Consider the following 27066-nt stretch of genomic DNA (forward strand, 5'->3'; position numbering starts at 1 on the left):
CGCCCCCCGGCTCTTCCGTACGCTACTGGCCCGCCCCTCGCGCGCCGCGGTTGGCTGCGGCTCAGCGGCCGCTGATTGGCTGGCGCGGCCTCAGGCGCGCTCCCCCATTGGCTGTGACGCCCGGCCGGGCGAGACCCCCGCCGGCGCCGCGGCCGCACCCCGGGCCGGGCCGTCATTGGGCGGCGTGATCTCGCCGCGGTTCCGCGGCCCTGCCGCCGCAGCCACCGCCGTCGCCGCCAGCTGAGCGCACCGGGCTGGCCGGGCGAGGGGCCATGGCGGGCGCCGAAGACGGGCCAGGCCAGCAGCCGGAGCTTGAAGACGATGAGGCGGCGTCCTGCCGGCGCTGGGGCGCGCAGCACGCCGGGGCCCGCGAGCTGGCCGCGCTCTACTCCCCAGGTAGGACCTCCGGCCCCCTCCTCCCGGCCAGCCTGGGCTGCGGGGCCGCGATCCCGGGTCCCCTGGATCGGAACCCCAGCCTCAGGCCCCGATGCAGAGCTCTAGCCGCGGCTCCTAACTTGCAAGTAGCTCCCGTAAGTCTGGGGACCCCACCCCAGCGCCCCTTCCAAGCGCAAACCAGAACCCCAGCCACGGGACTTTCTGGATGCAAAGACAGCCCCCGGATCAAGGAGCTGCCATATCAACCCCTCGGGCTACGGACAGCTCCCATCACGCTGTCGGATCCCAATCCTAGCCCGGAGTCCCCGCGGCTGTAAAGAGCCCCTAGTCTTGGGGATCCACCATTCCAGGACTCCAAGCCGAAGGCACCCCCCCCTCCCCCCCCGCCAGCGACATGCACTGGCCCCCTTCCTAAGAGTTACACCCTATCCCAGGTTCCCCAGATACAGATTTCACACCCTAGGGCCCTATCTGCACCCCTGCCAGGGCCCTGGGCTGTAGTGACTTCACCCCACAAATCTGAGCATATCAGATCTGCTCTGGGAACCTCAACTCAGGGGGCCCCAGGTACCGAGTGCCCCAGACGCCCTTCCTCCAAAGCCCCATCCTAGATTTATAGCTTCAGTTTACAGACCCTCATCCCTCCCCCCGCACCCCCCGAATTAACTCTCACCCTGTATTTTGAAATTCTGGGTGGTGAGGGCCCTCCCTGCACACCTTCCAGTTTAAGCTTTCTTTCAAAATTTAAGCCCCAGTCCCAGCCATTTCCTCTCTCCCGTGTAGATCTTTATATTAACCTCCTGCATAAGGACTTGGGGGTATCCACAGACCAGACTGCAAACTTAAGAGACCCTTGCTCTGCTTCTGCCCCCAGGACAAGGTCCCTGTGTCTTCCTGCTGGGCTTACCATTTCTGCTCTAGCAAGCAACGACCTCCACCCCCTTCTCTGACTTCCACTTGAGCCTCAGGAATCTCATTGCCAGTCCCCAGCAGAGCCAAATGTCCGCAGGGGTTAAGGAATTACCTTTGAGAACTCCAGAGTCAGGTGACTGGGAGGTCCCTATGCTTGGGTGTCACCAGCTCATCCAGCTTTATTTATTTGTCAAACATTCTGACATCTTTCCTTTTGCCCCGGGCAGGGGGAGGGGGACACCAAGCATAGATATCCCTTGCCTGGGATGAGAATGAGTCTGCCACCACCTTTGGCTTTCTGCCCTGACTGGCCAGGGTTTGCATACCATCTCTGCCATAGCTGTCTGTATGACCTGAGCCCTAGATCACCAGTGACCTTTCTGGATTTGCAGTTTCATGTTCTGTGTCTGTTTTGCTTTTTTTTTAATACCTAACTTGGGCACCTGGCCCATGATACCATAGTGTCTTCAACCTGTTCCCCCAGCACCCAGCTTGTGGACCTAAAACCTCTGGTGCTGCCTTGGGCAGCCTGGACTTAGCATCCTGATTCTGCTTCTTAACTATGTGACTTGGGCCAAGGTGCTGGCCCTCTCTGAGCCTCAGTTTCCTCACCTCTAAAATGGGTACATGATAAAGCTTATCTGTTCCTTAGTGTCACTGGGAAATGGAAATAAGATCATCCATCTTGTGCAGTGCCTGGCATACAATAGGGAATCCCTGTTATTAATGCCATAGCCCAACCTCTCCTGTGAGTCTTAGGGTACACTGCCTCATCTCTGTGGTCCTCAGGCTCACCACCTGGAAATCCAGGGTAAGATTCAAAGGCCCCCTCCTTTGGTGTCCAGCTCCACCTACTCGAGTAAACCCTACAGACCTTGAAATCATAAGGGTGTTCTGAGCCTCCCCTGTGGACCCCCACTTCTCATTCCACCATGATTGCACCTTTGTCCAGTTCTGGTTTCCCCAAGTGCCCCTCACCGTCTGAAGGACAGCCCCTCAGGGATTTAAGGGTGCACACAGTCTCCCGGTGCCCCAGACCTGCAATCAGAGGCCTTTTCTCCTCCCGATTTGGAGTTTGGGTGGGGCAAGGGGAGTGCCTGGAGAGGGGGAGTGAAGCAGAAAGAGACTGGCTTCTCTAAATTCCATAGGCCTCCCTCTGCCTGCCTCTGTCCCTTGACGTTGGAGAAGCACCTCCATCTCTCTAGGCCTGGCCTATAAAGTAAGGGACCAGGCTGAATACATATTGAGCACTGGGACCTTTGTCCCAGTCCCTGTTCTAACCCCTGGGGGAACAGTGGTGAACAAAACAGGGAAAACAGAGCTGGGCTTTTGTAAACCCAGTAAATAAGGGAAATAGCTTACTTGCCCAGTGGTGGCAAGTACTGCGGAACAAATAGCCAAAAAGGGAGAAGTTGGGGACAGTCACATTTTAGGGGGGGCAGTTAAGGCCTCCCTAAACAGGTGACATTTGACCCGAGACCAGAAGGGAGGGACGCCTGAAGATATTTGAGGAAGGATTGGTCTAGACCAAGGACACAGCAAGTGCAGAGGCCCTGAGGTTAGGAGCAAGCCTGAAGTGTTTGTGGGAGACTGAGGCAGCCCGTGGGCTGGAGCAGAGGGAGCCAGGGTACAGTCAGGAAGGGTTCTGGGTTCCAGGACGGAATTCCTGAGATTCACGGGGCTAGAGGTAGGTTGGTACGGCGACAGCTGGCAGCAATAACAAGGCAGTTAACATAGTTGACATTCATTGGTCCCTGACTGTGTGCTGGGCGTTTCCCTCCTACGCTCTCATTTCAGCCTCCCTACAGTTGTCTCTGTAGGAAAGTTGACTTTCCCTGGTGGCTCAGAGGTTAAAGCATCTGCCTGGAATGTGAAGATCCCCTGGTAGAAGGAAATGGCAACCCACTCCAGTACTCTTGCCTGGAGAATCCCATGGAGGGAGGAGTCTGATAGGCTACAGTCCATGGGGTTGCAAAGAGTCGGACACGACTATCAAGCCTTCATATATATATATATATATATATATATGCATGCTTGACTTTGCCTAGTTTATAACTTATTATATATATATACAGGGGTCTCAGGGGTATCCTGGTATCAACTCCATTTTACAGGGAAGGAAACAGAGACCCCTAGAGCCTCCTCATAGCCCACCCCCCACACATGTTCTTCCCAGTGCTTGTCCTGCCTGGGACTCGGCTTGCTTCTGCCCACCAGAGGGGAAGGTCAGCCTCGCCAGGGACACCATATGTTTGGCTGGCCTGGAGTGGCTGCACCCTGTCCATCTTTAAGACCTTCCCTGAGGCTTAGCAAAGAGTGATGATCACGGTCACACAGAGAGTTAGCAGGGCCAGAACCTGAACACTGTTCAGGGGCGTTCTGGGTTCCGTGTTCCGAATCTTTGCTGTGGAGGTGAGCCCGCCCGGGGTGGGGGTGCGGGAGGGGGCCCATGTTCCAGGGTGGCAGGCCAGCATGCCCACAGGGCTGGCAGCAGACACGGTGGGCCTCGTGTCGGCTGAGAGCCATGAGGGGTCTGATCGGGGCAGCTTGAGGTGAAGAGCCTCAGCCCAATCCCCTGGACCCTGAGAGTCTGCCCCGAGGATGTGCCTGGGGCCTGGGAGCCATAGAGGGTCCAAGTGTGGGTTTTGCAGACCCTCTCCCAGGTGCAGCCTTTGTGAAGGGTGGGCGGGCTAGGCAGGCCCTCACGGGCACGCCCAGAGGCGAGGTGGGTGTCCCGCCTCCTGGCAGGTACCAGCTGACCTCTGGCTATGTGGCTACGCCGGCTCCAGGGGTAGATCTTGGTGGGTCCCCGGAGCCCCTGTTCACCCCCCGGCCTGTGGGACGCAGGCACTCAGCGTGGGTGGGGGGCGAGGTGAAGGGTGTCAGGAGTGCCAGGTGGGGGTCCTGGCCTGCCGTCCGGGGGCTGAGCTGGGCTTTGTCCCCAGAGGGCCTCCTGAGGCCCTTTCCTGGCCAGGCTGGTCCGTCAACACTCCTGGCCCGGTTTCTGTCTCCCTCGTTTCCGTGTCTTTCTCTCTCCCTCTCTCTGGCTACATTCATTCTGTCCACCTCCATGTATGTAGAGACCCCCATCTCTCTCTTTCCTCCTCTTCTCCCTGTCTCTCACCTTGCTTTGTCTCTGATGCTGTTCTCTCCCATCTGTCTCTCTTCCTCTGCATCTCTCTGGTCCCCGCCTCCCCGCTACCTCCTGTCCCCCCACCTCCCTGAGGCCGAGGGTCTCCTAGTGGCCCTGGACCCACCTTAAGGTTAGGTTCCACGGCTCGTCTGACTGAAACCAGAAGAGGCAGGCCCGGTGCCAGGCCTCCAGCTGTGACCTGTCCCCAGGAAAGCAGAGATGCCCCCCGCCCCGCCCCTGCCAGCCCTGCACAGCCACCACACGCCAGCCCGGCCCCGCCCCAGGCCAGCAGGCATCACCTCTGTCCCTCTGCTCCGATCGTGGTCAGGCCAGGGGCTGGCTTGGGGAAGCAAGACCCAGTGCTGTGCTGGAGGTGGCCTGAGCCCTCTATGCGGAGGAAAGGCCTTCCCCTCCCCAGCCTCAGTCTGCCCATCTGTGACGTGACACCATTTAGACCCCTTGACCGTGCGGTCCTGGCCCGGCTAACTGTCCATGTTGACTTTGGTGACTCTCGAGGGACTTTGGACACCTCATCTCTCCAGGCCTAGCTTGCTCCTCTGAAAGTCGGGGCAGATAGCCCCCAGCTTTTGGTGTACTGCAGGCCGGGCTGGCTGGGATCCTCCCTGGCAGTGCAGCTGGTATAGAAGAGGTGCTCTGTGAATGCTCATTGTAATAGGTGTGTTTTTCCGGGTCATAGCTGAGGCACTTGTTCTGCAGAAGACTCCAGAGCCTAGAGGACAGTTTAGATGGGAAAATATTCAGATTTCGGGACGTTGTCCATGGCAATGGGAGAGAGTTGGGCTATCTTTGGAATCAAGACAGCCCCAAACGTCCAGGCTAAGGTCTCCCCCTTATAGGCACAGGATCCAAACTCAGCTCTTGGTTTTTTCCTGCTGAGCCTCAGTTTCCTCATCCAGGAAGTGGGATCACACAGTTCCTCCCTCGAGGTACTGAGACTTGAATGAAAGACTGGGCCTCACCTTTGAAAACCCAGACGACTGCAGGGGCCTGGCCAGCACTGCCACCAGGGGAAGCCCCCCAGGATGAGGCCTCAGGGAGGAGAGAGGGCTGGGGAAGCCAGGAGCTCTGCCCCCATCTGAGGGGGGCTCAGACCTGGGGTGCCAGAGCCTGTGTTCTTAAAGGAAGCAGGAAAACAGGAATTTAGGGTATTTTTTTTTAAGTGTAGCTCCTTTTTTAAAAAAAAAACCTAAGAGCAAAATATGGCAGAGGTGGGGACTTCCCTGGTATTACAGTGGTAAAGAATCTGCCTGCCAATGCAAGCGACGTGGTTCGATCCCTGCTCCGGGAAGATCCCACACGCCACCGGGCAGCTAAGCCCATGCCCCACAACCAGAGAAAGCCTGTGTGTCGCCAAGAAGACCCAGTGCAGCCGTTTGTCGTTCATTCGCTCAGTTGTCACCGACTCTTTGCGACCCCATGGACTGCAGCACACCAGGCTTCCCTGTCCTTCACCACCTCCCAGGAGCTTGCTCAGACTTATGTCCATTGAGTCAGTGATGCAAAGCCATCCAACCATCTCATGCTTAGAAAAGACCCTGATGCTGGGAAGGACTGAAGTGCAGCCATAGATGGATAAATGAGACAAGACAGGGGGAGTGGGTCTGCAGAGTGTCTGGTGTGGGCTGCACGCTATACCCAGCCCGCAATTGGCCTGGTTATTGTTCCTGTCACTTAATCTCATTGCTGGCGCTGCAGGCTTGGGGGCTGCAGATCATACTGAGGAATCTCCCGTCCCTGACCACCGGCCCTCCCAGCTTCCTGCTTCTGAGCTCCCCCCGTCCTGACTGCAGACCAGAGCCACGAAAGGGAAGGCCCTTCAGGGTCCCGCCATGGTGACCCCAGGTGGGGGCGCTGGGGTGGCAGGGCCCCGGGGTGCCAAGGAAGAAGCCCCTGACTGTGGAGTGGGCAGCGAAAGGCTTCTGCACCTGCCACCTTGTGAGGCCTGGAGGATCCTGGCCCTGTTGGGCCCCAGGGTCCTCGTCTGTACGAGGGATGCGACCCTGGGCATGTCCTTGGCCCACTCAGAGCCTTGGTCTTCTCACAGGGCGGAAGTTCTGGCTCTGGCTTGGAGCGCAGTCTGCTCTGTGCAGCCTGGACAAGGCCCATTCTCTCTCTGAGCCTGGTCCCTGTACAGCGCTTTAGTGAAGGGTGCCCAGAAGCAAAGCCTGGCAGTTTTCCTCTAGGATCGTGGTTAGGAATTTGTTATTCCACAAGCATTTATTAAGCACCAAAGCACAGGGCCCTGCTGTGGAAGGCAGGCAGGGTCCTAGGCCTCCTGAGTTGACATTTAGGGAGAGGAGGATGGAAGTTTTGCAGGCAGAGTTTCCCATGATGGGCCCCATGGTCGGGGAGCCCAGGCATTAAAGGAGGAATTGTGGATGGCTTCCTGGAGGTGGAGGTTCCACGGAGAGATCTGCAAGAGGAGATTTGTCCTTGAGACCAGCTGCCTGAGAAAACAGTGTTCCTGGGGGCCATGTCATATGCTATGTCACCCAGGCGGTGCTTTTATTTCCTTTTGCGTTTTTAAATTTTAATTTATAATTGTGAGATTTTTGCTAAAATATCGCATTCATAAATTTTAAATTCAAAAGGAGGCGAAAAGACAGTCTTAACTCTACAGTTGTTTGTGTGTTTGTTTTTTCTCTTTTTTTATGTAAATGGATGTTCGGCACTTTGCTGTTTGCACTTACCAGTTTGTCCTGAATTTCCCGTCCCTCCGTCGGCCACATAGGAACAGCCACCCAGGCTTTTTGCCTGGCAACAGAGACACTGTAAACCAAGTTAACTTGTCTGATTCCCCAGGCAGTGGACACTGAGGTTATTCTCAGTGTCTCGATATGGTCAACAAAGCTGCAGTTGAGTGAATCAGCCTGTCCCAGCCCACAGGATATTAAAAATACGTGCCTAAATTATAGAGAGGGTTTCATACCTGCATCCTGATTTCTGGCTCCTCTTGAGAATTCGAGCCTCTGACCTCCCTGGGCCCACACTCCCTGTCCTGGGAGTAGTCAGCCAGCTAGTGCCTCCCGCTTTAGGAGGGGCACATGTTCTGTGGTATCCCACTGTCCCCACCCAGCCCACCTCACTGCTTCAAACCACCTGTCCAGCCCCTGGAGATGTTAAGAGCTTGAGACCTCCTCCTCAGCCCTGTGGCTGGAGCCATGGAAGTGATAACCATGGTTGGTTTCTCCTGAATTCCTGACTCATTGCCTGGAGCCCCGCTTGATGGACGTGGGACAGGGTCTGAACGTGCATAATTAAAAGCTGTTTGTAGCGCTTCCAAATGATTGCCTACCAGAAGGGGGCAGGTGATAGGATAATGAGAATTAAAAAAAGAAGCTCATTAAAATTCCTTCAGGAGTCTCCAGAGAGAGCCCGAAGGGGCCCACGAGACCAACGTTCTGGTCCTGCCTGCCAAAGACTCAGCCCATGTAAGGCCAGCCTCATGGGCAGCAGGCCTGTGCGCAGAAGGGTTTGGTTTAACACAGCCGGCCCAGAGTATATGACGTTGGACAGACTTGTCCCATTCTCTGGGCCTCAGTGACACTCTGTGAAATGGGCAGGCTGTCCCTGCATTCACCCTGCAGTCTGCACTGCGGATTCATGGAACACAGCCCTCTCTAGACCGGCCCCGCCTGCCTCTGATCCTTGATCCGCGGCCTTGGCCTGCCGCCCTGCACTCACTCTCGCCCCTTCTGCCCGCAGGCAAGCGCTTCCAGGAGTGGTGCTGCGTGGTCCTGTGCTTCAGCCTCATCGCCCACAACATGGCCCACCTCCTGCTATTGGCCCGCTGGGAGCACACGCCCCTGGTGATGCTGGGCATGGGTGAGTGCCGCAGCCCCGCTGCCTGCCTCGGTTTCCCCAGGGGCCAGGGACCTACCTAGTGTCTGCCCCACGCTGATGGCAACTCACACACCCGTGTGTGTACGTGCGTGCACAGGACTGGGGTTCGAGCTGTGGGGACCCTGTTGCCCATTGTGCACACGTGGCATTTGTGTCCAGCTTGGCCCAGAGACCTGGGCATCATCCTGAGCTCCTCCCCTCTGTGACTCCACATCCACCATCAGCGAGTCTCCTGGTTTTCTGCTTTGAGTTGTATCCAGCATCCCCCATCCCCTCCCTGGTCCCCACCACCCTCCAGGCTGGACTGTGGTCTCCCCACCTCCACCTCAGCCCTCCACGGTCCACTGTCCATTGTCCACAGGCAGCCGGGAAGATCCCATCGGATCCCCCATGAGGTCATACCACTGATCTGTTGTCCCCAGTCTACTTAGAACAAAACACCAGCTCCTTGGCACAGCCCCCATCCCTCCTCCCGTCACTGCCCTCCTCCCGTCAGCTCACCCCGCTTCTGCCACACCAGCCTCCCCGCTGTGCCTCCCCGGGCACCGTCAGACAGGCTGCTAGCTCAGGGCCTTTGCACATGCTCTTCCTGAGCTTGAACTCTTCCCACAGAGCCCTGCATGGTTCATTGCCTCGTGCCCCTCAGGGAGCTCCTCCTGCAGCAACAGCAGCCTTGCCATGCACCCCGCACCCCACTCTGTTCTATATGCTGTTTCTTTGTCCCCTGCCTCCCCCAGTCACACACCCGCTCCCTGAGAGTCAGGACTTGTGCGTCTTTGCTGCTGTGTCCCCGGACGCGATGCCTCACACAGTAGGTGCTCTGTAAATACTCACCAAAGCAGTGAGAGAATGAATGGACTAGCTGCACGCATCAGTGCCTGCCGGTCCGCCGGTTTCCGCCGGTCCATCCTCACGCGTCCACGGCCTGGGCAACGGGCGCTGCCATCTTTGGCATCGTTATACAGAGCAAGAGACCGAGCCTCAGAGCGGGGACCAGCTGGAGTCACCCCTCAAAACGGAAAGCACGACACAGTTTCTAATTCAGTGTCTCCACACCCAGGTCCTGGAGTGGCGTCATTCCTCCCTGTCCGCACTCTGCCCCTCCGCTCTCCCCTCTAACTCCAGTGCTTGTCACCCCATCCCCAGGCTCAGTGGCCGTTGCGCCCTTGGTCCAGCCAGCCGGCCCCAAGTGTTCAGCTTCCACAGTCTCATTAAAAGCATCCTGGCCGCTCAGGCCAGTAGCACTTGGGCCTGCTAATTGAGCCATCAGGGTCTGCGGTGGGAGTGGGCATGTGCTGGGGGGCTGGACCAGCTGGAAGGGAAAGAGGGTAACCCATTAGTGCTGAGGAGCCAGGCCCTGCCCACAGAGCCGGACGTGCCCCCTCTGTCCAGGGGCAAGAAGGACCTGCACCCCCGGCTTCTCTGCCTCAGAGGAGCACATTCAAGGGCGGGGGTGTCGACAGTGTGAGCCCCAACACCTCATCTGGGGGCGATCACAAGCAGACTGCTACATCCTGGACTCACATCAGCTCTGCCACTCCCGGGCTCTGTGGCTTTGGGCAAGTGTTGTTACACCCCTGAGCCTCTCTGCCCCATCTGGAAGGTGAGGTTGTTCATAGTACCTGCTGGCTGGGGCCACTGTGAGGGCCAGATGCATCCCTGCTGAGAGGGCAGCGGCTGCGTCGAGGTAGGGAGGGGCACCACCCAACATTCCCCTCCCCGGGGCTCAGACCTTGCCTCTCAATGGTCAGTTTAACTGTGGATATTTCCCAAGGCCGCTGCATGCCAAGGGCTTCCCAGGCGGCACTAGTGGTGAAGAGCCTGCCTGCCAATGCAGGAGGCTCCCTCGCAGGAGGAAGTGGTAACCCACTCCTGTGTCCTTGCCTGGGAAACTCCATGGACAGAGGAGCCTGGCGGGCTGCCGTCCATGAGGTTGCTAGAGTCGGACACGACTGAGCGACCGCACAACACAGACACCACCACATTCCGAGTCCCACCCTGGGCTCTCTGAACTGTAGGCAGCAACCGAGCGAGAGAGTGTAGCTCTGGGACCGGGTGGTTGGCCTGTTGGGCAGCAGCAGGGTCTGGGATGGTACATCCAGACCTGCCCATCTCCTAAACCACAGACTCCCTGACTAGAGACTGTAGGCCTCCACTAGGAGGGAGCGCGTGTTCTCAGCAGTGGGCCCACTCCGGGCAAAGGACCCATAGCTCCAGAGCCCCTGTGTGTGTTGAGTGAGCCAAGAGGTTGGCACCCCGGGTAGGGCACCACCTCCTTCCCCCGACTGGGGCCAGATCTTCCAGCCCTGGGGTCAGGAGATTTCTCACCTGCTTATCAGCCAAGCTCTTCCAACAAGCACCTTTGCCTCTGGACTGATAACAGCCGACAATCCTCTGATAGCAGTGTTTGCACACTTGCTGATCGATTTAAGTAGCCACTCTGATTTCTGTGTTGACACACCGGAAGGAAGGGTACTGTGCCAGCCTACAGAAGCCACCCCTAGCCTGCTGCTATCTCCCAGGGGTTCTGGTGCCCCTGGCAAGCCCCAGAAAGCCAAGGAGCCAGAAGCCTTGAAAAGGTGCCCAGTTAATAAATACAGATAGATGATGCCATCCTGGGTAGCAAAGTCAGAATTGGCGGAAACTGGCAGGGAGGATGAGGAAAGAGGTCAGGGAAGGTCTCTGGAAAAGTGACAGGCGCACAGAGACCTGAAGGCGGTGAGCGAGCTGGTCAGGTGGTTCTGTCTGGGGTATTCCCCGCAGAGGGGGCAGCAGGTGCAAAGCCCTTGAGTCTGGAGTAAGCCCCAGACTCAAGCTTGGAGTAAGCTTGAGTAAGCGCTTGGAGAAGAGAAAGGAGGCCAGTGTGGCTGGAGAAAATTGCCCAAAAGAAAAGTAATTGGGGGGAGATCAGAAACTCGTGGGGACCCAGCCATGCAGGGCTTTAAAGGCCGTGGTCTGAACTTGGAGTTTTATTCAAGCCATGAGAAGTCACTGACGATTGTCCCCTTGGAGCCAGTTAGGTTCAGTTCAGTTGTTCAGTCGTGTCTGACTCTTTGCGACCCCATGGACTGCAGCACGCCAGGCCTCCCTGCCCATCACCAACTCCGGAGCTTACTCAAACTCACGTCCATTGAGTCGGTGATACCACCCAACCATCCCATCTTCTGTCATCCCCTTCTCCCGCCCTCAGTCTTTCCCAGCATCACGGTCTTTTCCAAGGAGTCAGTTCCTCGAATCAGGTGGCCAAAGTACTGGAGTTTCAGCTTCAGCATCAGTCCTTCCAATGAATATTCAGGACTGATCTCCTTTAGGATGGACTGGTTGGATCTCCTTGCAGTCCAAAGGAATCTATAGTCTTCTCCAACACCACAGTTCAAAAGCATCAATTCTTTGGCACTCAGCTTTCTTTATAGTGCAACATGACCACTGGAAAAACCATAGCCTTGACTAGATGGACCTTTGTTGGCAAAATAATGTCTCTGCTTTTTTAATATGCTTTCTAGGTTGGTCATAACTTTTCTTCCAAGGAGTAAGCGTCTTTTAATTTCATGGCTGCAATCACCATCTGCAGTGATTTTGAAGCCCAAAAATATAAAGTCTGACACTGTTTCCACTGTTTCCCCATCTATTTCCAGTGAAGTGATGGGACCGGATGCCATGGTCTTCATTTTCTGAATGTTGAGCTTTAAGCCAACTTTTTCACTCTCTTTCACTTTCTCACTTTCATCAAGAGGCTCTTTAATTCTTCACTTTCTGCCATAAGGGTGGTGTCATCTGCATATCTGAGGTTATTGATATTTCTCCCGGCAATCTTGATTCCAGCTTGAGTTTCATCCAGCCCAGCATTTCTCATGATGTACTCTGCATATAAGTTAAATAAGCAGGGTAACAATATACAGCCTTGACGAACTCCTTTTCCTATATGGAACCAGTCCATTGTTCCATGTCCAGTTCTAACTGTTGCTTCCTGACCTGCATACAGATTTCTCAGGAGGCAGGTCAGGTGGTCTGGTATTCCCATCTCTTTCAGAATTTTCCACAGTTTGTTGTGATCCACACAGTCGAAGGCTTTGGCATAGTCAATAAAGCAGAAATAGATGTTTTTCTGGAACTCTTGCTTTTTCAACGATCCAGTGGATGTTGGCAGTTTGATCTCTGGTTCCTCTGCCTTTTCTAAAACCAGCTTGTACACCTGGAAGGTCACGGTTCACGTATTGCTGAAGCCTGGCTTGGAGAATTTTGAGCATTACTTTACTAGCGTGTGAGATGAGTGCAATTGTGCGGTTGTTTTGAACATTCTTTGGCACTGCCTTTCTTTGGGATTGGAATGAAAACTGACCTTTTGCCCTTGGAGCCGACATCATCTGATGCAGCAGGGAGGGCGGTGGGGACAGGGAGGGCTGGAGGGGAGGCGAAGGAGGTGGCCCAGACCCCAGAAGGGCAGCGGAGGTGGTGAGAGGTGGTTAAGAGCCGGGTGAGCTGTCGGAAGGTGCTGACAGGTGGCTGTGGTGGTGAGAGGGAGAGGGGTCAGCGCCCTGAGAGAAGTGACCGCCGACATCCCGGAGGGAAGTGGAGGAGCCTCGAGCTGCCTGGGGTGCTGCCTGCCGGGCCGCCAGAAGGCCTTCAGCAGGAAACCGGAACCGGAAATCCCGGTGTTCCGGGAGGAGAGACGCTGTTTGAAGCCCACGCACGTGCTGGCGGAGGGACCCTTGGGGGTTCTCTGTGCGAACAGAGAAGAGCCCTGAGACTTCCAGGGCGGGAAGAGGAAGAAGAGCCAGCCAAGAGGGAACATGGGGAGCCGGGCAGGGTCGCGCAGACCTGGACGAGAAGGTGTTTCAAAAGACTTGGGGTTCAGCGAGGAGCACCCACCAAGCAGGGCAGCAGGACGGGGCCACGAGGGACCGTCGGAGTTATCCCCCTGGAGGTCTTCAGCGGCCCGCACAAGGACGGCGTTGGCCGCAGCGGATAAGTAACCCAGGAATGACCTTGGGAGCCCTGAGCAGTTTGCAGCACTTGGGGAAAGTGCAGGGAAAATGGGGTGGTGAGCTGGTGCCCGGAGGAGGGACTAGAAATTCCTGGCAAAGGAGGGCGGGGCTTCCAGATGGAAGACACAGTGAGTGCAGATCAGGCAGTCACAGGGCCTCGGGTCGTGGGTGGCCTCTCGGGTCAGGAGTCTGGCCTGGAGGAGGAGTCTCCCCTGGATTTGAGCTGAAAGGTGGTAAAGACAGGATTTGGCCCCAGGACCGGAGGGACCAGGGCTTCCCTGATGGCTCAGCGGGGGAAGAATTTGCCTGCATTGCAGGAGACGCAGGTTCAATCCCTGGAGGAGGAAATTGCAACGCACTCCAGTATTTTTGCCTGGAAAATAACACCGAGGGTCGGACACAACTGAGCGACTAAACACACACACACACACACTACACCGTAGGGACCAGCCCTTAGCAGTGTCTGTTTCTGTCTCACCCCGTCTCCACACCAGGCCTCAGGGTGGGCGGGGCAGAGAAGTCCCAGCGCATGGCCTGTGGGGAAATGGAGGCCCCAGGGGGCTGTCTCAGGGTCTCAGGGTGAGTCAGGGTAGCTGGGGTGAGTCATGGTCTCCTAGCCTGGCCCCATGTCCTGCAGGCAGGGTGGTGACCAGGCTCAGGCCACCCCCAGGGTGATCCAGCCAGTAGGCGCTGACACCAGCCCTGGGACAAAGAAGCTTCTGTGTGCCCGCCTCTGCCAGCCCTGCTCCCATTAAAGAGGACTTGGGCAGCAGGCCTGGAGGCCTGGACTTGTGCTCTGAAAACGACCACGGCCCATAGATCACAGAGCCATTTCCTCCCGGGGCGGGGGCGGGGGGACTCTCTTCTCTCCAAAAATAATTCCTGGCATCTCCGTAAAGGCCACGTCCCTCCTCCCTGCTGGGCAGCCAGAAAAGGCCAGGGGCTGGTCGCTGGACAGATGACACCGCAGATGCTGCAGGAGGGGAGCGGCATTTAACTACTGACGGTGGCTGTGTTGGGGGCCATGTACTGTGTCCCAAGGCCTGCACTGCGTGCTCGGTCGCTCCTTTGTGTCTGACTTTTTCAGCCCCATGGACCGCAGTCCGCCAGGCTCCTCTGTCCGTGGGATCTCCCAGGCAAGAATGCTGGAGTGGGTTGCCGTTTCCTTCTCCAGGGGATCTACCCACCCCAGGGATGGAATCTGCATCTCTTGTGTCTCCTGCACTGGCAGGAGGATTCTTTACCACTGCGTCACCTGGGAAACCCTTAGGACCTGCATTTGCCTGTTGTTAGCTGATGGTACTTAAGCGACGTAAATACCGTTCCTGTCTCAGACCTGGACATGAAGGCTCAGCAGCATCATGAACAGCCCTGTCTCTAGTCTCTGGCCACTGACCAGCAGCTCTGACCCCTCCTTACCCTCCAGGTCTCATTTCTTCCTCTGGCAAGTGGGATGTGGTGAGGCCTATCACAGTGGACATGAAGTGAGATGACACACTTTTTTTTAATAGACTCTCTTTTTTAGGACAGCTTTAGATTTACAGGAAATGAGCAGATAGTTACAGCAAGTTCACATATAAGTTCACATATAAGCCCTGGCCCCAGTTCCCCTTATTACTGCCTCATGTTGGTATCATATGTGTGTTATAATGAATGCACCAATATGCATTATTATGAAGTAAAGTCCATAGTTTATTCAGAGGTCCTTAAGTTTTTTTCAGTTTTTAAAATTTTTTTAGGTAACAGCTTTGTCGTCATATCGTTCACACAATATTGCATTCACCCATACAAAGTGCACAATCGAGTAGTTTTTAGTAAATTTATCAAGTTACCTAATCATCACCACGCTCAATTTTAGAACACTTTCATCACCCTGCAAAGAAACCCTGTACCTCTTAACCATTAAGTCCTAACTGATCTCCGTTCTGTATCAGATTTTCGTATTTTGGAGATCTCATGTAAGTGGAACCCTAAGCTGCGTGGTCTCTTGGGTTTCTTGTTTGGCCGGCTGGTTGTGTCTTAGCTGCTTGTTTTTTGCTGGAGAACAGCCAGTTGCCAGCATTGTGATAGTGTCAGGCGTGCAGCAGAGTGCCTCAGCCGCACAGATCGTCCTCCCCCAGACGCCCCTCCCATCCAGGCTACCGCTCACTGAACTGAGTTCCCTGCGCTGTGCAGTAGGTCCTTGTTGGTTATCCATTTTAAATACAGCAGCACATACGGATGTCCTTAATTTTTAGTTACTGCCCTTTCTCTACCCCAGGATCCCATCCACGATCCCACGTCACGTTTAGTTGTCATCCGTCGAGGTTCCTGAGCTGTGGTTTTCTCGGATCTTCCTTGTTTTCAGTGACCTGGACAGTTTGAGGAGTGCTGTGTCTTGTGGGACGCTTGTCTGCTGGGATTTGTCTAGTGTTTTTGTTAGTGGGCTGTGTGTCTTGGGGAGGAAGAGCCCAGAGGTCAAGTGCCATTTTCATCACCATCTATAGCAAGGATATATACTATCAGCGTGACTGATCCCCGTGATGTTGACCTTGACCACCGGGCTCAAGTGGTGTTTGTCGGGTTTCTTTAAAGTTACTCTCACCACCTCCTTTTCGTATTGTTCCCCTTGGAGAGAAGTCGCTGCATAGCACGTGTTTAATCTGTGGGGATTTATATTCCCAATAATACACTTTTTTAACACTTTTGACAAAGGACCCAGCGCACAGGAAGCACCCTAGTGTTAACTGTAATTACAAAACATTTTTCTAATATTGTTTTTATTATCATTGTCATCTGTAAGGAGTTTCTCAGGTGGCGCTAGTGGTAAAGAACCCACCTGCCAATGCAAGAGACAGATGCAGGTTCGATCCCTGAGCTGGGAAGATTTCCTGGAGGAGGGTATGGCAACCCACTCTGGTATCCTTGCCTGGAGAATCCCATGGACAGAGGAGCCTGGCGGGCTACAGTCCGTGGGGTCGCAAAGAGTCGGACATGACTGAGCGACTTAGCACGCACACATCATCTGTAAGGATTAAGTGCTTAGGACGATTAAGGAGATGAGATCTGTAACCAGCTTAGGACTGGCCTTGGTACAGTTTAGGGATTAAGAGAGATAAAACATTTAAGGTGCTGGAACAGAGCCTGGTAACTATAAGTGCTCAATAAATATCAAGTAAAACTAAATAAGCAAGTGGGTGGGTAGATGGATAGATAGGTAGATGGCTCGCATCTTTACCCAAAGAAGATGAGGGCATATGTCCTCACACAGGCTTGTGGATGGCAGTTCACAGGAGCTGAGTCATTCCAGCCCCAACCTGGAAACAGCCTCGTTGTCCACCAGCAAAATGGATGAACGTACCGTGGTACATCCAGGTGGTGAAGCACTGTTTGGCACTGAAAAGGATGAACTCCTGAGACAACCACATGGATGCCTCTAGAAGCATCATGCTAGTGAAGAAAGCTAGACCCAAAAAAGCATATCCCATAAGGATCCATCTGTGTGAAGTCCCAGAGTTGGCAAAACCAGTGTGTGATTATGGGAAGCAGGTTGGTGGTTGCATGGAACAAGGGTGAGGAGGCAAACTGGGCACCGTAAGGGAGCCTGCTGGAGGGCTGCGTTCTCCTGAGGCAGCGTTAGCTCAGGCTGATGGCACGGGGGCTCAAGAGGTACCTCCGCTGACCCTTCGCTGGCAAAGGGAAGATGCTGAGGCCCAGAGCAGGCAGAGTTTGCCCAGGGTCACACAGCAGTGGCTCCGGCTCTTGGTCTGGCTCCCCCTGAGCTTGGCTCCAGTGCCGCTGTTCCCTCGTGGTAGACACAAGGCAGTGTGTAACGGCATCCTGTGGTATGCAGTAGGAGCTCTATTAATACCCCGGACCTACTGAGGCAGAGATTAAGGGCATGAAAGGGAGCTGGTTTTGGAGACTGGTAGACTAACCTCTTCTCAAACCAGGTCTGCCACTCAGGGAGGTGGTTCAACCTCCCTGAGCCCCCTTCCGCATCCGAGAAGTGGGGAAAATAAACGAGGCTGTCCCCTCAGATGGTGACCAGTGCTGTGAAAGCAAGCAAGCAAGGAGACGTGACCAAGAGCACCTGCCTGGGAGGATGGCTTTAGCCGGGGGCTTCGTGATGTTTACCCTGAGCTAGAAGACGGAGGAGGAGCCAGCCCTTCAGGGGTCTCAGGGAGGGGGTGGCGCGCCGGATAGAGGAGCAGCAAGTGCAGAAGCCCTGGGCTTCCCAGCCTTCACCAGCCCCTTCCCCAGCCCGGCCCGCCCTCCCTGCACCGCCCCTGAGCAGCACGACTGCCCAGCCCTGTGCGCCAGCCTTAGAGCCCTGGCACGGCCTCCCCCTCCCCAGCGTGGCCCCCAGGCAGTGTCACCCCTTCCTCACTCTGTTGTCTTTTTTTTTTTATTTCTGGCTGCGCGGGCTTTCTGTAGTTGCGGCGAGCGGGGGCTTCTCTGTTTGTGGTGCCCAGGCTTCGTTGCCCTGTGATATGTGGGATCTTCCCAGACCAGGGACTGAACCCATGTCCCCTGCACTGGCAGGCAGATTCCCCTCCACTGTACCACCTGGCAAATCTCCTTGCCCCTTATCTCTCTGTCCCAGTGACATGAGCTCAGCCAAAGTCCGGTGCATCTCTGGCTCGAGTGTAGGGCACACAGTAGGTCCCTGGCAGAATGTCGCCTTTATGGACTAAATGAACAACAGCAAAGATAATGATAGTATTGAGGGCTCCCTCTGCACTACACACTGTACTTAGCACTTCCCATCGATTCACTCAACACGTGTACCGACCCATATTGTGTGCCAAGAAGTGGGATGCAGCCATAAACGAAAGACGAAAATTCCTGACTTTGTGGAGCTGACGTTTTTTATAGAGGAAGACAGTAAACAGAAATGAAGTCCAAGGTGATAGGTGTTTGGAGAAGAAAAGAGACAGGAAATGCTGGGAGGCGGGGGTGCTTACGGTTTTAGATGAGGTGTCCTCGGGGGACCTTTGAGGCAAAGATCTGAAGGAAGTGAGGGAGTGAGCTGTGTTACATTTTGGGAAAGAATGTTCCAGCAGGTTGCAGAGCAAGTGCAGAGACCCAGAGGCTTGTAAGGGGGTGTAAGGAAGGGGACTATGCCAGCAGGGCTGAGACGCAGGCGTGGGGAGCAGGATGGGTGGTACTGGGGCGTCTCCTTGGGCAGCGGGCTGGCCACTCGGCCTTGGTTTCCCCTTGTGGACGATGTCATGGTGCATCCTCCCGAGATACTTGGGCCCCAAGGTAGCTTAAGCGCCTAGCTCTGCCGCTTGCCATGTATGCGACCTCAGTCTAGTTAGTTCTGTTCTCCAAGCCTCAGTTTCCGCCTCTATAAAGTAAAAATAAAGATGGTACCAGCTTCTGATAGAGGTGAGAATTTGCGAAGATCGAGCGTGTCTGGCACTGAGAAAGTATTCAGTAGACGGTAGCTGCCGTGTTCTTTTTAAATCATTCTCATTCTCATCCATCTAGAGGGAACTGGGGCACAGAGAGGTTAGGGAACATGCCCAGTGTCACACAGCTGGTAAGTGACAGCTGGCACGTGAGTCTAGGCGTAACAGCACTTACCCTCTGGATTATACTGAACCCTCAAGTGAGCATGTGGTTTCGGGGCTCTCTGAGGGGTCTTTGTTCTGAAAAGGCTGCTGGGGGCCCAGTGATCACATTGACTGTTGGTAAAAGCTGGGTTGCGGGGGTGTGGCTTCTGTCTAGACCTCGGGTTCTTCCTGACACCAAACCCCAGAATGACCTTGCCGTCTGTCACCAGTAGCACTGGAGTAGAGCGGGGCAACTGTGGGTCAGAGAGAAAGTGCCAGCCGGCTCCTAACAGGGAAAGGCTGGGCGACCTGAGCCCAGTTTACTCCTCCAGACTCACCTAGCAAGTGAGGCCCCGCGTCTCCCTGGGGATGACCAAGTAAAGGGACAGACTGCGGCTCCATTCACAGGCAGCAAAGTGTCCCAAGAAGAAGAGGGAACACCCTAACCTGAATGAGTGAGCGAGTGACTTCCTGAATTGGGGTGGGGAGTGGGTAGGGACGTGCCCTCGACTCCCCCCACCTCCGGCTTACCCTCCTCTTGTCCACAGTGGCAGGGGCTCTCCTTGCTGACTTCCTGTCCGGCCTGGTGCACTGGGGAGCCGACACCTGGGGCTCCGTGGAGCTGCCCATTGTGGGGAAGGTGCGTATGTTGACCGAGCCCTGAAGCCCAGCCTGTCTCCTCCAGGAGGAGGTGGGGCTGTCTGAACTGGGCTGAGTCCCCTTTCCTCTCTGAGCCCATTTTCCTATCTGTAATGTGAAAACTGTGGTTCCAACCTGACCCCCACTCCCCCGCCTTCAAGACCAGAACAGGAATCGCCTGTGATTTCCTGGAAGTAAAAGCATCAGGCCTGGGACAGAGAGCTCTGATACATGTCCACCTCACTGGACCCCCTTGAACTTGGGGGCCACACCGCATCTTGTTCTCCTCTGCCTGCCCTGCTGCACCTCACTGTTCATTTCCATTGAACTTTATCTGGTGTCAGTCAGACGTTTTGATTGTGATAGAAAATCTGGTACACACTTAACCACAGAAGGGAGAAGGCAATGGCACCCCACTCCAGTACTCTTGCCTGGAAAATCCCATGGACGGAGGAGCCTGGTGGGCTGCAGTCCGTGGGGTCGCTAGGAGTCAGACACGACTGAGCGACTTCACTTTCACTTTTCACTTTCATGCTTTGGAGAAGGAAATGGCAACCCACTCCGGCGTTCTTGCCTGGAGAATCCCAGGGACGGGGGAGCCTGGTGGGCTGCCGTCTATGGGGTCGCACAGAGTCGGACACGACTGAAGCAACTTAGCAGTAACCACAGAAACGTACCGATTTGTGTACTAAAAATTGTAGAAGTGAAACTAGGGCGTGGTTGGGTCCAGTGGGACGAACAGACTGTATTCTTTGGAGCCCGTCCCTCTCCACGCCTGTCTCTGCTTTCCCCTCTACTGGCTCCACTCTCACGCGGGCTCTCCCCTGCTAAGGTGGCCGGGATGGCCGTCCGCTGCCTCAAGGTCCATCCTCCCAGCTCAGCGCTCCCTGGAGACCGCCCCTTTTCCCATAGTTAGGACCGAAGTCCCACGACTCATCACCATTGGCCTCGCTTGGGTCACGTGGCTGTCACACAGCCAGTCACTGTGGCCAGAGGAATGGGATGCTCTGATTGGCCGGGCCAGGGTCCGAGGAGGCAGTCTGATTGGGGCAACTGGTACTAAGAGAAGAAGCGGAGGCTCTTACCAGAAGGAGGGGTTGGATATTGGAAAAAATAAAAGGGTCCTGTCTGTCAGTGTGAGGGGTCTCCTCAGTTGCCTCAGGGTAGGAGAGGAGGGTGGAGGTTGTCGCCAACCCCCCCTCCGTAGCCCAGGTCCGGAGACTGAGGCCCACAGAGGGGCAGGCAGCCGGAGGTCCCACCAGGTCATTTCCACCCATCTTCTGCTAAAGCTGCTAGACCTGGAGCCTGAAGGCTGGGGGACCCCCAGCAGTGCCGTGCTGGGGCGGCATGCCAGAGACAAGGAGGTGCTCCCGTGCGGAGTGTGTGTGCAGGAGGTCAGGGAGGGGCTGACTGGTCGGCTGGGCCCCCTCTCCCATCCCCCCACCTCACCTAGGCTTTCATCCGGCCATTCCGGGAGCATCACATCGACCCAACAGCCATCACCCGGCACGACTTCATCGAGACCAACGGGGACAACTGCCTGCTGACGCTGCTGCCTCTGTTAAACATGGCCTACAAGTTCCGCACCCAGAGCCCAGGTGAGCATGCCAGCGGGGGAGCCTCCAGGCAGCCCTCGGGGACAGGCACACACACCCGCCTCCCACGAGCCTCCCGTAGCTGGTGTGGGTGTTTCGCCCCTCGGTGTTATAAAAGTTTAGTTAGTTGCCCTCGTATAAAATTGGGATATTTGACATAAAGATCTATGTTTCCAACTTCTCTGGAACAATCCGACCTGGCCACCTGGATCCTGGCTCCCACTTGGCTGCACTGGGCCGGAGCTGAGCTGTGGGGCCCCCCTTGCACAAGAGGCACGCTCTCCCGTTTGCCGCAGTCCCCGCTGCTCCCTGCAGTCATAACCTCCCCCCGCCTCGTTCATTTGAATTCACCTGCCTGGCCCTGGGGGCTTCTGATCTTGCTGCCTGGGCTTAGTGGAAAGAGTATGTATAGCCTGATCCAAACTCAGTCCTGAGTTCAGATCTCTGCCCTGCCTGTTTGGGGAAGGGAACCTGTCCCAAGGCGAGTCCCATCACCTCTTTGAGCCTCAGTGACCTCAGTGCGGGGGAATGTGGGGGAGGACCCTTCCTCTGAGCCAGCTCTTGTTCTAGCAGCTTGACACCTTGCTGGTCCTCAGAGCAGCCCCCTGTGGGGAGAGTGTGAGTGGTGTGGTGTCCGACCACATCCTCTCCCCGCTGCTCTGAGCCGCTGTGAGCTCCCTTCTGAGAACTGCCAGCACAGGTCCCGCCCCTCCCCTTGGGATAAGCCTGAAGTCAGTGACCCAGAAAGCCTGCAAAAGACCAGCCCCTGCCTCTGAGTGGGACCAACTCTGTGGAGTCATCAGCATTTCAGAATCCACCCTCCGCCTCCCTGGATCAGGCTGAGACAAGATTCCCCCCATCCCATCTTTGCTTAATTCTTCCCCTGCCCTGTCTTGCTTTCATCACTCCCTTGGGTGTTTTTCAAAAGATTCCCCTCCCCAGTCAGATAGATCACATGCACATGAGGCCTTGTTTTAGTGAGGCTCTGCTTCTAGGGAATCCGGACCGAGATTTATTCCCATTTCATTGATGAGGAAGTTGAGATGTAAAGAGGTAGAGTCGCTGACCCCTGTTCACACAGTCAAGAAATGTCAGAGCAGGGACCTGCACCCAGCCCTGCCTCACTCCAAAGCCCACATTCTCAACCATTATTTCTGCTTATTCCCATTCTGCCCACTTAGCAGAAGGGAAGACTGAGGCCACAGGGGAGTCTGAGCCTGCCAGAGGCCATGTGGGAGATTAGAAGGAGGCCAGGGTGCCTGCCATCCCAGGAAGTTTGCTGCCCAGGGGCAAGGGGTGAGAGCCAGGCTGGCAGTGGGCCCCTGCCCTATGTGACAGCTGTTTGGGGCCCGTGGGCACCCACCCTCTCCCCACCCCGCAGAAGTCCTGGAGCAGCTGTACCCCTGGGAGTGCTTCGTCTTCTGCCTGATCATCTTTGGCACCTTCACCAACCAGATCCACAAGTGGTCGCACACGTACTTCGGGCTGCCATGCTGGGTCGTCTTCCTGCAGGACTGGCACGTCATCCTGCCCCGCAAACACCATCGCATCCACCACGTTTCCCCCCACGAGACCTACTTCTGCATCACCACGGGTGCGTCCACAGGGTAGAGGGGCGCGCTGCCCCCACCCCGACTGCTGCTCCACCCTTAGGGTTGGGGGCAGGGGTCACCGGGAGGCAGCACAGCCCTGGAGGAGCTTTCTCTCAGAACACGCATTTCTTGGGCACCTACTACGTGCTACGCACCCTTCTAGGTGCCAGGGACACGGCCATAAATAAGACAGACACACACACACCCTCCTCATAGAGTTGTGATTCCAACCACCCATCATCTAGCAAATATTTATTAAGTGCTACTATGTGCCATGGCACTGAACAAAACACAAAAATCCCTACCTTTATAGCATTCTAAGAGGGGACATTCCAGGCAATAAGTCCTCATCTGACAGTCCTAACTGCCAAGGAAGAAAATAACACAGAAGGGGGTAGCAGAGGGAAGAAGGGAGCTTTGCCCCTTTAAATGAGGTGGTCAGGGAAGGCCTCCTGGAGAAGGTGGCATTTGAACTGAGGGGGAGAGTCCTGAGACCTGGAGGAAGAGCTCTCCAGGCAACAGGAGCAATAGGTGAGGGAGGCAGGAACACACATGCCTGGTTTGTTTCAGGAGCAGCGAGGAGGCTGGTGTGGAGTAAGGGCCAGGATAGGAGAGCTGGCAAACTCCAGGTGTGAGAGATGCCTCGGGGACAGACAAAGCAGGGTGAAGAGCAGAGAGTCAGGGGGAGATCAGAAATCTGAAAACCGTGAGAGGGGCCCTGCGGATAAATGACAGATCGATCCAAGCAGAGGGAATAGCAAGTACAGAGGCCCTGAGGCCTGTAACATGTGCCCCGGGGGCAGTCAGGAGGCCCACATGGGGAGTCGGTGAGCCAGTGCCAAGGACGTGAGGCAAGCAGGTTTTCCGGGGTCCGTGGGTATCTTTTTAAGGTTAAGTATATCATGCGTGCTGTTAAGTCAGGCCAACTTGGATAACCTTCAGCTCCTCCGTATGCAACTTTCAGAGGCTCACAAGCCTCCCTGGTTATCAGTTTTCTCATTCACAAGATGGGGCTGCAGCCACTCCCTCACACAGCCACCCCCCAGGGCTGCGGTGTGAATGGTCAGACGGCGGATGCAAACTGCCTGGCACAGAGCGGTCTCAGGAAGCTACACCTCCAGGTTTGGGAGCAGGGGTTGGGTTTTGCTTTGGTTTAGTTTGGTCAGGTATTTTGTAGGGTTTTTTGTTTTTGCCTTTCTGAAAGCAGAACTGAGAGCCACAGAAAATATTTTTTTGTACATCCTAAAGTCATGCTTTTTAGGAGCAGGTGGAGAGGTAAATTTTAGGCTGTTCTGGAGATCACTTAATTGTTCAGCCAGGGCTTGGATCAATCTTGGTTTGGCCAGGTACTAACTGGGAGACTGTCCTCCAAGACAGTCTTCTCATGTGGAAAATGGGACTGTTAATAATACCTAGTTCGAGGTTCAGGTGGGAGACTGTAATACAGATTAAATAAGATTATGAGACTTATTTAATGGAAATAAGACTATTCACTTAGCACCTACCATGCCAGGCATCATCCTAGGCCCCGGGATCCAACAGGATCAACAGTGAAAGAACATGGGGTTCTGGTTGGGAGCTGGAGATCAAAACCAACACTAAACAGGGAAGTGACAAGTTACTGAGGATGGTTACAGGTTATCATGAAGGCTGTAAAGAAAGGATGGGTGATGTGACAGGCCTGGAGAGCTGCTAAGTGGTAGTCAGGGAAGGCTTCCTGGAAGAGGTGGCATTAGAGCCAAATGATAGGAAACACTGCCTCTGTGCCTGGCACATAATAAGCGCTCAATAAGAAGGTGAGTGAAGGGATGAAGGTGTATGTCTGAGCAGCCCCTCAGCCTATTGATGGGAAGCCCCCATCCCCATATTCCTTGGTCAGCCCTTTTCCCCTGCCCCCTGCAGACCTACTCCCGGTTCCTCTGCTGCCCAAGGCAGGGCCAGCTGTCTCTCTCTCTGCTCTTCCTGTTGCTCTCCCATTCAACCCCTCCTCACACCCCCCTGCCCTGTCTCTGCTGCAGGCTGGCTCAACTACCCTCTGGAGAGGATGGGCTTCTGGCGACGCCTGGAGGACATTATCCAGGCCCTGACAGGCGAGAAGCCTCGGGCAGATGACATGAAATGGGCGCAGAAGATCAAATAACTCCTCCAGGCACCACCTCGTTGCCAACCTTCCCCAGCTCCCCCAAACTGAAGCCATCTGCCAAATTCCAGCCTCCTCGCGCTGGCCACTCCAGGTGGAGAGGACACCTCCTGGGCTGGGCCCGGGCACCTCTAGCCCACCCACCCCACCTTGTGACAGAATACTTGAGCCACTGATTTTTTTCATTTCCTTCATTTTTTTTCCCCTTGGCCCCTCCCTAGCCACCTGAGCTGCTCTGTCTGCCAAGCCTGACTGCAAAAAAAAAAAAAGAACCCCACCCTTTCAGCCATCCCTTGGGTTGAAGACAAGCTCACCAACTCCCCACACGCCCACCACCCCCCTACCCAACTGGGCAGCCCTTCAGCGTGGCTGGTATGGAGGCACTGAGTCATCTTACCTGTTCCTGTCTGTCTGCCCGCAGGGCTCCAGGAGCCCCCAGGCACAGCTGAGTGTCCTTGGACCGTTACCCCGCTATGGCCCTGCAGACTTGATTCCAAAGGCCTGGGTGGACAGCCCGCCCAGTCACCACCTTCAACCTAGCTTGTCCACCCAAGGGCGACAAAGTGCAGCAAGGGTCTGGGGGCAGCCGGCCAGACAAAGCCGGAATTTCCTGATCGAGTCTGGACTCTGTTTTCCCTGACCCTTCCCCCACCCGCCTGTGTGATTCCAGCCAGAGCTGACGTTTCTAATCGGAGGATGTCTTCGAAGGGCACAGCCCCTGCAAAGGGTCTTGGTCATTGGAAAGGGACATGGTGTCCCCTCTGACTTGAGGGTATGTCAGAGAAGGAAGGGTGGGGCTTTTTTGTTTCGGTTATTATTTTTTTTAACGGTGCTTGCTTGTTTAATGTAAATAATAGAAAGCCTTAATATCTTTTCTGTAACACGGAGTAATATTTTAATGTCCTGTTTTGGATGTACATAATATATTTATAACAAAGCAGCAAGAGTCTACTTAACCTGGGCTGCCTCCTGTTTCCTGATTGCCTGGGGGAGGGGAAGTAAGGAGGCTGGAGGGTGAGGCCCCACCCACCCCTATTCCCAGCTTCCCCCACGGCTCTCTGCTAGGATGGAGGCTTTGTCCCCTGAGACAGTGAATCGGTGTTGACATCTGCTCCAGACCCTTTTGGAAGGGGGACCCATGGTTCCGTGAGGAATTTTCATGTAGATCGTGGTGGTAGAGACATGGAGGCAGAATCCTACTGAGGAATCCCTTCTGCAAAGGTTTACTGGCACCAGGCATGGAGATGAGTCAACAAAGGAGGACCTCCCCTGGTGGAGTTGGCTTCCTGGGGGGAGAGACAATAAACATACATAAACGCACTCGGACATTCAGGTGGTGATTTGTAAAGAAAATGAACCGCTTTGGATGACACTGGAAAAGCGGGGTGAGGCTGCTTTGGCAGGTCAAGGAGGGCCTCTCTGAGCAGGTGACATTTGAGCTGAGACCTGGAGGAGGAGATGGAGCCAATTGGGGAAAGAACTGTGGGAAAAGCCCTCCTGGCCAGACAGTAGTACAAAGGCCCTGAGGTAGGGACATGCCTGGGGTTTTTAAAAGAATGTGGCTGGACTGGAGTGAGCAAGGGGACAGTGGAAGATGAGGTTTGAAAAAGAGGACCAACTATATGGACAGCCAAATGGGGAGACTGGACGTGTTAAACAAGTGTCTGGTTCATTTAGTCACTGAACAAATGCCAGGTGCCTCCTGTATGCCAGGCGCTAGGATTCAGCAGTGAACACACAGGCATTTACAGTTAATCTAGTCTGGGCTGGATAGTTTCTATAATGTTCACAAGGAAAAACATAAACCTTTTGGGGACAGAGAATGATAAAAGACTAGAGCAGTCACAGATAAAAGTTTTTTTTTAATGTGACCCATAACTTTATTTTCCTTAAACTCTGCCCACCACTAGACTTTTGAAAAAAGTTTTATTTTGAGATAACTACATTCTCATGTAGTTCTAAGAAAACCACCAGTGTAGACTTGATTTGAGACTATCTGAGGGGACCACAAAAGGAAGGGGTGTTAGAATTTATCAACTGTAAATGACAGAAACTATAACTGTCGGGCAAAAATCAGTAGTGAAAGTAATTCATGTAACTGAAAAGTTTAGAGGTTTCTGACTTAAGCTTTGGTGGGACCCCGGGGTACACGATTCATCAGAACTGGTCTCTGTCTAGCTCTGTTTTCTGTCAAGCAAGTTGAGGTTGACATTGGACCAGCTCCATATCTCAGTAGAAAATGTTTTCCTTCCCAGCAGATGCAGCCAAAG

General features: G+C 54.9%; 1 protein-coding gene across 2 annotated transcripts; it reads left to right on the top strand.

Annotated features, from left to right (window-relative positions):
- The first annotated feature begins 161 nt into the window (after positions 1–161).
- Positions 162–26116, top strand: LOC113902906 (transmembrane protein 189). Of its 2 annotated transcripts, XM_027558278.1 has the most exons (6): positions 162–396; positions 8168–8287; positions 19379–19470; positions 20923–21067; positions 22446–22658; positions 24675–26116. In XM_027558278.1, exons 1-6 carry the CDS (start codon positions 273–275, stop codon positions 24794–24796), a joined length of 816 nt encoding a protein of 271 aa, XP_027414079.1. In that variant the 5' UTR covers positions 162–272; the 3' UTR covers positions 24797–26116. The 2 variants fall into 2 exon arrangements, with proteins under 2 accessions (XP_027414079.1, XP_027414080.1); XM_027558279.1 differs by lacking the exon at positions 19379–19470 and having other exon boundaries at positions 178–396.
- Positions 26117–27066: the final 950 nt, after the last annotated feature.

Source organism: Bos indicus x Bos taurus, chromosome 13 (genome assembly GCF_003369695.1).
Source record: "Bos indicus x Bos taurus breed Angus x Brahman F1 hybrid chromosome 13, Bos_hybrid_MaternalHap_v2.0, whole genome shotgun sequence".
Taxonomy (NCBI): domain Eukaryota; kingdom Metazoa; phylum Chordata; class Mammalia; order Artiodactyla; family Bovidae; genus Bos; species Bos indicus x Bos taurus.

Bases quoted from the DNA above. Each gene is read 5' to 3' on its own strand.
- LOC113902906 (XM_027558278.1), top strand. From the start codon at position 273: ATGGCGGGCGCCGAAGACGGGCCAGGCCAGCAGCCGGAGCTTGAAGAC. The intron at 397-8,167 runs GTAGGACCTCCG...TTCTGCCCGCAG, and splicing joins GGCCGCGCTCTACTCCCCAG to GCAAGCGCTTCCAGGAGTGG. The intron at 8,288-19,378 runs GTGAGTGCCGCA...TCTTGTCCACAG, and splicing joins CCTGGTGATGCTGGGCATGG to TGGCAGGGGCTCTCCTTGCT.